Consider the following 10,791-nt stretch of genomic DNA (forward strand, 5'->3'; position numbering starts at 1 on the left):
ACCTCATTACTTTTTATTTCTAAAAAAATAGGAAAATGTAAAAGCTATGCGAAAAAAAATTAAAATTGGCTAATAATTTGATGTTTTGATGCAAAATTTAAGTAGGAAAAAAGAAAAGTAAAATAATGTAATAATAAAAATAAATAAAATAATAATAACAAATAATAAAAAAAATAAAAAATCTAAAAATTTGAAAATTACCTAAAGCTATAGCTTTAGCTTTTTTTCTGGGAAATTTAGCAAAAATTTATAAATTGATTTATTTTAATGCGAATTTGTTGAATTAAGTTTCTTTTCACTCAAATAAAGCTTTAAATAAAAAAAAGAATAAAAATAATAAAAAAATAAAAAAAAAATATTAATTTGCCAATCTCCTAAGGCCAAAATTTAAGTAGGAAAAAAAAGAAAAGCAAAATCAAACCATTTGTAACAAAAAAATACAAAACTCATGTACAGTTGCTGCTAATGTCATGATCTTCAAAACCGGAAAAATCCAAAAAGTACAATGCGGATAAATAAAAAAAAATGTGTCTAAAATGTACCAAAGTACCAAAAATTAATTTAATAAAGAAATATAAAACTTCAGCTTTTCAGTTTGTTTTCAGCTAGAGGATTGGAAAGGGTCAGATTTTCGGTGAATGTAATTGAGTAAGCTATAAACGGCGAAATGAATTTAAAAAAAGCCATCAACAATCGAAAGCACCAACGCACTGGTCAAACCTAATCCGGTACTAGAACTCTTCTTCTGCGCAAACCATGTTCCTTCCTAATATTTGCTACCCTAGCAGCATAAGGAAAACAACGAGCTTAGAGAAGATAGAAGAATCATATAATTACCATCATAAATCCTACGGGTCGCGCGCGCGCTCGCTTTTTGCCCACCAGAAGAAGGAAAGACGTTCGATTTTTATCTCATCCGTGAAGGTGCATGCGTAAATATTAATATGCCGCGGTATTACTGTGCCGCGCGGTTTACCACGAACAAATGGAAGGGAATGGTTGATAGCGTGTTGCTATATTTAAATGCACATCGAATGCGTCAGAGCACCGATAACGGACTGTATCAATTTCGCTATCCGTGAGCCAATAAACATGACACAGGTGGAGTAGCAACGCGGGAACAGAAATAGTTTTAGCACGTATAGCGAGTTGTGGGTTTTTGGTGGAGCATGATGCAAAAAAAAAACAAACAAAAAATATACATATAAAACAGGATAATCTTGCAAGGTTAGGAGAAGGAAATTGAATTCCAATAAATGCTTCAGCGCAATAAATCTACCACATCCCGGATGATTTTGATGACGGGCGTCGGTGTGCTAATAGGGTGGCCAATGCCAACTTTGGATGGTTTTATCGAATAGATTGGATAAATTTTATTACCACCAGCTGACTTGAGTGTGAATATGGTAGTCATTTTTTTGTTCGCTTCGTCCTGACTTTTGAAAAAAAAAAAAAAATCTTTAGTGACAAAAAAATTGGAAACGGTTTTTTTGTTTTGTAAAAAGAAGCATTTTTGCCATTAGTATTTGGGGGAATGAAAAATTAATTCCCCCGTTGTCGGTTGAAGATCGTCCGTAACCGGATCTTGGTTGCTTCTCCTTGGTGATGATTTATGCGGTTCGTGACACACTTGCGATTCACAAATCACGCACTATGATCGAGGAAGCGGCAGTACGAGAGGGTTTGGGGAACGATCGCATACGACGTTCATACGAGCGATGAATATTTGGTTTGTTGGGAAAAATGGGAAAAATGTTATACACTATTATAGGCTACAGTGAAAAACTACGTCATGTGTGACGGTAAATTTTGTTTTTTCCGTGACTGTTTTTATTTATTATTTTCCCGTGGTTTTTTTTTCTTTCTGTGGATCAAATCACACCCTCTCCTAACCAACCACCCCCCCCCCCCCCTGCCCCCTCCGCCTCCCCGGGACAGGAACTATGTAATGGTGATTTAGTGCATTCATGTGCCACATACACAGAGTTCCCATTACCTGTTGTTTTGTCCCGATATTACGATTACTCCGATCCGATGTGCTATTTCGGTGTACTTACGGTCCGATCCCATGATGGAACGTGTCTAAAGGATGGCAACGAATTAGGGGGTGAGAAAGAAAAGGGAACCAAAAAGCGGATCGGGTACCCGAGCGGGTGCCTGTAATTATTCCCATAAATAATCAAACTCAACTGATAGAACGAACACGTGCATTTAGTGCACGACCCGTGGATCAAACATGTGAAGTGGTAGAACATATATACCAAAAAAAAAAAATTAAATAAATCCCATATTCCGATTGTAACTACTGCGGCACTTGGTGGTGGTCTTCGCTCCGAGAGCACCGGAGTCTAACCGGTGGATTCGGTTCTTCTGCATTTGGAACGCAACATTCACAATATCAACATGGTACAAGGTGGATGCCTAGAGTAGTATGTACGTGTGTTAGCCCACGCGAAAAATTCGAAAACTGCAACCAACTGTTATGATTAATGTGCACGACGACGACGGGTGTGCGCTTCTAATGTTTGCTCGATGGTTCGTTCGGAGTAGCGTCCGCTTTGTGGATGCGATGTTACATACCATCCAAAGGGGGAAAAAATGCATTACATTACAGCGTGTCAAACAAGTGCATCGTAACTATTGTGTGGCATTGCTTTCAGTTCGGTTGCATTATGCGATAAATTAAGGCTGATGCTTTTGGACTGGCATGCAGTGGAGTTATGCAGATGGAAGACATTTTATTTCATTCGAGAGTAACGCACACATTACAATGCTGGAATGATTTTGAATAGGAATGTAAAAAAAATGAAGGTAATTAAACGAAACTAATTTGTGGCGTTGTGTAAACAAATGTCTGTAGATCTTCAATTTGAAGTTTGTCCTGAATAGTTTTGTTCCTTCGAAGTTGAGTGCCATTATCGCGAGGAGTGGTGTTCGTTGCTAAAACGTTATCCTTCACCAGGCGTAGTCTAAGACTTAATAATAAAGTCTTATTTTATTAATAATATAATAAATAAACTAATTAAAAAAGAACTGAAAAAGGAGTTTCATCGCAGAATACGCTCCAGACACCACAAAACATGTCACAATTCCAATAATCGATTTGCACTTGCATGATGCTTTACTTGCCAAAAATTTGTATAATAATGTCCAATTGAAATGTGCTTCGAGTAATCCTGATGTTATGTGCTGTGATGAGAGAAATGCACGACATCCTCTTTAAGGACACTTTCGTTCGATGCATATGATAAGGTTCCTCTGTCACGCATGAAATGGTTTCAGTGAGCTACTTGTCAAGGCAGGAAAACCTTGTGTATCTCAGAATGGTCGCAATAGAGTTACCAGGATGTTCAATTGATGGACATTTCAAATTCTGGGTGATTGGATAGGTTATCCGGTGTTATTGTAATGAACTGCCCTTCTACAGAACCTTTGCCGGTTTAGTTTATTTTAGGTTAGGTTTAGGTTACTATTTTTTATGGGTTACCTTAAAGCTCCAAGATATCCTGAAGCTATTGAAAATCACCTTGCCCTTAGGTTAACCACAGTTTCGGTTTGGTTTCCGTGTCGTTCGATAACCTGGCATCAGCTAAGACTGCCGTTCAACTAAAGCATACAACAAACTGGAGACAATATCAGGTTTAATTTAAGCATAGAACAAACAAGAGGCAATATTTTTAAGGTCTACAACTATAAGCAGAGGTTATCATATTAGTTTCAATTATTGTTTTTTTTCTGATATCAGAATGCATGGTTTGTTACCTATTAAAATGGTTTGATTAGTATTGATTACGGTTTGCTCATCGTATTTTTGTTTGTTGCTTTATTGGCTTTAATGGTTAGTTGCATTAACGATATGAGCACGAAAGAAATGCACGTACAAAAAAGAATATTGATTTTTTAAGGTGTATAACGTTTGATGAAGTTATGAACACGACACGAATGTTGATGTTCTTCCAAGTTTTTCTTCTGTTTCTAGTTCATAGTTCCTGATACTCGGTTGTAGATGTCTTTTGAGGTGGTTGTAGTTGGTAGTGGTATTATTATTGAGTGTAGAGTGTTAGTGTCCTATTTCGTTGTGTGCTTGGGTTATGCAGTTCTATGGTTTATTGGGATGTAATGTCCATGACGGTACTATTGCCTGGTTTGGTGGTGGTATGCTCGCAACTGCGCTCTGGTCGCTCGATGATCAGGTCTGCGCGGCTGGAGCAGTGAGCCAATGGCGATCTAGTCGTGCGTTGATCGGAACGGGACTGTAACAGAATAAAGAACAGTGATAGTTTGTGGACAACACAAAACACCCGATCTTCCTCCCTTTTGCGGATCTGGTGCTATCCTCGAAGGCGACCGCGTTTCCTTTTTTTGGCATGTTACACGTATAATTTTTAGAGCCAATCTCCTAAGGCAATAGCCTTAGTTTTTTTTGGGGAAATTTAGCAAAATTTATAAATTAATGTATTTTAATGTGAATTTGTTGAAATAAGTTTTTTTTTCACTCCAATAAGGCTTTAAATGAAAAAAAGAATAAAAAACACAACAAAAATTAAAAATATTCTATAAATTTGCCCATCTCCTTAGCCTTTATATCCTATATCCTAAGCCTTAGCTTTTTTTGAGTAATTTTGCAAAATTTTATAAATTGATTTATTCTAATGTGAATTTGTTGAAATAAGTTTCTTTTCACAATAAAAAAGTGATAAAACAAAGAATAAAAAAATAAAAAAATCTAAAAATTTGAAAATTTTCAAAGGCCATACCCTTAGCTTTGTTTTGGGAAATTAAGCAAAATTTTATAAATTGATTTATTTTTATGCGAATTAATTGAAATACGTTTCTTTTCACTCAAATAATGCTTTAAATGAAACAAAAATAAATAAATAAAAAAAAATTTAAAAATCTAAAAATTTGAAAATTTTCTAAGGAAAAATTTAGCAAAATTTATAAATTGATATATTTTAATGCGAATTTGTTGAATTTGAAACGATTTAAATTCAAAAAGACAGTTCAATAGAATAGAATAGTTGTATCAATTTTTTCACTTATTGAGTTTGTATCTTTGCCTTTAAGCCTATTGGTCGATAAATATAAGAACGTTCAAATTAAAAGTTGTTTCATGAACGAGTGTATTTCACAAAATGGAACAATCAGACTGACCGCTATTCGGCCAATTAATTATGTAGTTCTGTAACATGAGGACAATCTGCGCTTTCTGCGCAAAAAAAAACTATTAATAAACAAGGGAAATCAATTATGCAAAGCGATGAAAGTTGTAATTAAAGAAGAAAATGACGGACTACGCCCCATACAAAACGAATCAATCAATATCATTCTGCACGTGTAGAGCTTCAAACATATCATTTCGTTACATTCGTCTACCAAAGAAGGATCATTTTTTGAGTGTGATAAATAAAAATGTATCGTGCACATCTAACCTTTGAAGAAACGATAGAAAACATCAACATTATGTTGCTGATGATGGGAATTCCACCCTGTGAGGAACCTTATCCGGACGGTTTGTTGGGTGCGGTTTGGAGAAACATTGGGTTTATTGGATCGTTTCTTTTGCTATCCTATACGACGATCGGTGAGCTGATTTATTTGCTCCAGATGTTCGAACGCGACGTCAACTTTCTCGAGGTGACATTTCAAGTGCCGTGCGTCGGGTACTGTATGATCGGTGTGCTTAAGATGATTATTCTGGCCGTACGACGCAACACAATTGCCGAGCTGGTGGGATTGTTTCGCACAAGATGGAAGCAAGTGGTACGTGTTAATACTAGTGTTTATACAAGGAGACTTTCTCAAAATTTTATCCCCAGATCGTAGATGACACACATTGGAAAGTGTGCGAAGATACCATGAGACCAGCGATCAGGATTACTTCCGTCACGGCACTGGTAAATGTGGTGATGGGAATATCATTTACCATGTTACCGATAGCGGAAATGATCTACCATCATTATCACACCGCCATCTGGAACCGTCAACTGTCCTTCAACATCTGGTGGCCATTCGATGTGTTCGCCGGTGCCAAATACTTCTGGTTCGTCTATCCACTGTACGTGGTGATTGGATTTACTGGAATTATTATTCACATGGTATGTTTAGTACAAGTAGAAATTACTTATTCATTAAGTACGTAACGCCTGAAAGTATGCAACACTAGAACTACCAAGCGTTTTAAGCGTTTTTTTCTTCATGATTAATTTTTAAACAATTTCGATGAGTTGAGCTATATTTTATCGTTTCTTTTGGATCGTACAATAGAAAAGATTTGTAAAAATTATCCATCAACTACATTAGATGCGTTTGATGCGTTTATGCGTTTTAGTTAAAATGACTCGTTGAGTAGTTCTAGTGTTGAAGATCACTTTTGAACAAGTACGGCGATAGTTATAAGAAGAGTAATAGTATTTTTAATATAAAAAAAAACCTTTTGTTTTATTAACCTTGCACACGATTTGCTAGGCATTCGATTGTTTATTCTGCATATTGGCCGCTCATTTGTGTATGCACTTTCGGATTCTGGGACAGAATCTCGCTCTTTTTGATGAACAAAAACAGCAGAAAAAGGACGAAGATTCTAGCAGCATGACACACCTCCAGGATGCGGTGGTTCATCATCAGGATTTGATTGGGTATTGGAAAGGTAATTTGAAGAGAAAAAAAACTAAAATACTTACGTTAATAATTCATTCGCAGGTATAGCACATCCATGCAGAACGTGTTCGGTATTACGCTGTTTGTTAACTTTTTCGGCAGTTCCATCATTATCTGCATCCAAATGTTTATGATTACGGTGAGTCTGTGATTTATTTTTGTGTCTTTATTAATTGTCTTAAAACACCCGAAAAATGAACGACTGATTTAACCCCTTTCGCATGGTTCTGCTTCAACACTGTTTGGTTTATCGTTATCCACTGTAATACACGTCCACATACGCTGGACGCCGTATGATCGTACGTGAATATACAGGATTGTACCAGTTTCTCGGTACCGAGTGTCTAGACCGCGGCCAAAAATTTACCTTCCAAGAAAGGGGAAGAGTAGGGAAAGAATGGTAGTTAAGATACACATCGATCTAATCATAGCACGTGCAATATCTCAAGCAAAACATTACGCGAGGAGGCGCGCGACGTTAGCTCAACTCTTATCTTATCAGAAATTATTTAGCACCAATGCCGCATGGGGCATCGCATGGGTGACAGGGAAAAGGCACGGCGATACTAAGGGGACGTGCGTATGCATGCTGGCGTTATGTTGCCGCGTACCGGATGTTGATCAGCACGTGCTTTTTGGGATACGCGATGATGCAATGGCGGCGGTCTGATTGCGATCACAGTCTAGTGACGTATTTTGTACGAAGCAATTTCAACATGGGGTCGTGGGGGAAAAAAGATTAGTCAGTCAGTCATTTGTTTTATTACGTGTGATATGTTTGCTTTTTCATTGAACACCTTTCTTTTTACAGACCGTAAGTGGATATATGCTGGTAAAGTTCGTACTATTTATGCTGTGTTTTCTGATTGAACTACTCATGTTGTGTGCGTACGGTGAGGATATTGTGGAATCGGTAAGGTTATTAAACGTCCTTTAATTTTGTAATAGTTTTCTTATAATATTTCTTTTTTTATTTTTTTTTTCTAAATTTATTTCACTTTAAAATTGCATAGAGTGGAGCATTGATAAATGCAGCGTACGGTTGTCAGTGGTACGAGGAGTCAAAGGAAATGCAGCGAACCTTACTACAGATTATACACCGCAGTCAACGGCCCGTCCTTTTAACTGCTTGGAAAATCTGGCCCATTCAAATGAGGACTTTCAGTAAGGTGAGTACTCTGGACATAGTGATGGGCATTTCTTGAGAAACCGGATAAGTTTGTTTCGCTCCTTCCGGTGGTTTGAGTACACAAACACTCGTAATTGAATTCGTTGTATTACTTGAGGAAATCATCCGAAAAAATTTAAAATCGAAACAAAATGAACGTAAAATGAGCATAAAAGAACTAAAAGAAAGTACAATTTTCCATCACTACTTTCGAGTCGATAGAACAAGGCCATTGTGTTAATAATTGAATAGCATATTTTATGTAGATTTTGCAGGCTTCCTGGTCCTACTTTACTCTGCTGAAAACGGTCTATGGAGACCAATAGTGTATCCAGCGGTGTGCTATCCCTCGAAAGCGACTCAAAATAAATAGCAACAAGAAAAAAAACAAACGGAATCGGAAATTAACGTCGTTATATTGCACAACTATTATCAACAAATTCCAATCAACGCAAAGCAAAAGTCATCGACTGCACCAAAAAGGAACTGGTACCGACAAGTTTAATCATCCCTTCGAAAGAAAAACAAACCTTTGACTCACACACAAGTACGCAAGATTGCGAAAACCCGGGGGCCCTTTGTACTCCCCCTTTTTCCCTTTTTTTTGTTATTTTTTATATACCCGTCCCCTTCTTCTTCACCCGAAGCAAAGTGGTTTCTATCAGCTGTTGAAGCTATGCAATATATAAAAAAATAAAACAAACCAACTCCTATCGTATCGCGACAAAAATGGCTCACGATAGGGCCGATATCAGGTAGGGCCTTTTGAGCAACACAACAAAAACAAACGCTGGAAGACCAACGGGAAAACTATTCGCTTATCATTGTATCTGGCCCACCTGCACTGCTGCTGCTGCTGCTGCACGCGGCCAGTCAAAGAGTGTTTTGCTTTCGTCACTAGCCCATCGTTGGAGTCACGAGTCGTCGGGTGCGCTATCTAATCGGACACATCGGACATCGGCCGTGATCGGTAACACGTCACAGAGATTCCAACCTTCGTTACGATACGGATGGCGGTTTAGGCTTAGCAGGTGTATGGAACTAGAAGCGTCAGATGATTGTTTGTTTGGTGGAAATTTATTTCAAACCAAGTCCCAAAAGTCCACAAAAAGCGCCATAAATATCAACGACCGTCTAAGAATTGCAGCGATTCGAATGACCTAATTTTCGTGCATGTTTCGTCCTGTTTCGCGTGTGTGGCTCGCATAGCAGAAAAAAAAATGCCGGGCAAACATCTCTTGATAAGCGTTACAGGTACAGTCTTGAACGACCGACCTACGTAACGTCTAGATGCCTGGGTGGAAAAATACACAAACAGCTCCTCCGAGTGCTCCCCATCGGACGAGGGGTTTTTTTTTCTTATATTGATAACATTTTACATCCCCCCTCAGACGAATGCACATTCCTTCGATGAGGATGTAATGGTTGTTTGTTGGTATTTGCTGCCCTCGGTGCAATCTTATGCAATCGGGCATTTTTATCATCGAGTTTGCTTCTCGATAGGAAATAGGAAAGAAGGAAGTATGAACATATTTTGTCGGGAATTACAAAAAGCAAAAAATAACTGTCATATAGAAGAAGAAAAAAGATTGTTCTGTTACAGTCCCGTGCAGGTCCCAAACAAAGAGTGACAAGATCGCTATTGGTGCACTCCAACACCATCTTTTCACCAACACCACCAACAATAGTAGCTCCAACGTCAACCACTCTCCACAAATATACAACAATAGCACAATGAAGTCCACAAAGCAACAGGACTTCGGACCATCCACAACAACACTAGCAATAAAAACAGCAATAGCCACAAACCCCAGAATCACAACCGAGTATGCCCGGGATAAGGCAAATTACAAGGAGGAAATGCCTTGCGAAAATTGTATATACTTCAGCCCTCTGTGGCTGACAATACGGCAAAAGCCGTAATCATGTAACAAAATAAAAAAAGAACAAGGAAAAATAAATTTAGTTACATTTGTTTCTTTCTTTTTTACTCCATGAATACTTTCAAACATTTTTAAATAAATAAATCTATCTTCAAACAAGACCTCGTTGATGATTGCTTTTAAGATTTTTCTATATTTTATACATTAACAATAAGAACACAGCGGTCTGTATTAAATGAAAGAATAAACCATACCTATATGAATAAAAAACTTAAAATATAAATAAAAGAAATAAAAAATAAAAAGAGAAGAAAAGAAAAGAATAAAAAAAAATTGAAATAATTTGAAAGAATGAAAGTGTGCAAGAGTAAAAGAAAATTTGAAAGAGTCAATTATATGCCTGAATAAAACAATAAAACTCGATAAACGTATCAATTATGCCATCAAAAATTGTTTGAACAAATTATTGATAAATTGATTCCCTGTTTCTATCTCCAAACTTTTCTTTAATTTCTAACACATTATTGATCGATTGACACCGAAAACCCTAGCCCTTAGTCGTTCGCATTCCGTACATTAGAATCACGTTTCACCACACCGGGCAATCGGCTTATCAACCGGACTTGTAACACGGTTGTTAACATCGTACATTCACCCGGAAAAAAAGCGTATCAAAACTGATTTATCATTGCAAATTATTGCCCTTTTTTCTGGGGCAGGAGGGCTTCCTGGATATCGCTGGAATAACCATCCCATCCCACCGAACAGGTGTTCGGTGTAAAACAACCTATTACTGTCACATTTCACGATTCGAAGGTTTATCCCCGCGGGATAGGGGATGTACGGAAAACAAAATCATTCCGGGAACAAATTCCATCGCCATGTAGTGGGTGAGAAGATACAACAACAAAAAAAAAACCCGGCAAAAGATACAAGCACTAATTAAAGAAGCCCTTCCACTGTGCTGCTGCCGGTTGTGCAAAAGGGTAGTATTTCTTATCAAAATGGTCGTCGGACATGTACAAAGTAGCTTTCTCGCTACTTCGATAGTGATATCGATCCTTTGGCCGGTGGTTAAAA

At 37.5% G+C, this 10,791-nt stretch overlaps 1 protein-coding gene across 1 annotated transcript; it reads left to right on the top strand.

Moving 5' to 3' along the window:
* The first annotated feature begins 4,978 nt into the window (after positions 1-4,978).
* On the top strand, positions 4,979-9,766 carry LOC125766935 (odorant receptor 4-like). The gene is given in 7 exon segments (XM_049433032.1): positions 4,979-5,769; positions 5,820-6,098; positions 6,469-6,709; positions 6,711-6,799; positions 7,460-7,573; positions 7,674-7,829; positions 8,095-9,766. Coding segments are annotated over 7 exon segments (1,296 nt in total). The 5' UTR covers positions 4,979-5,412; the 3' UTR covers positions 8,155-9,766.
* Positions 9,767-10,791: the final 1,025 nt, after the last annotated feature.

Source organism: Anopheles funestus, chromosome 3RL (genome assembly GCF_943734845.2).
Source record: "Anopheles funestus chromosome 3RL, idAnoFuneDA-416_04, whole genome shotgun sequence".
NCBI lineage: Eukaryota > Metazoa > Arthropoda > Insecta > Diptera > Culicidae > Anopheles > Anopheles funestus.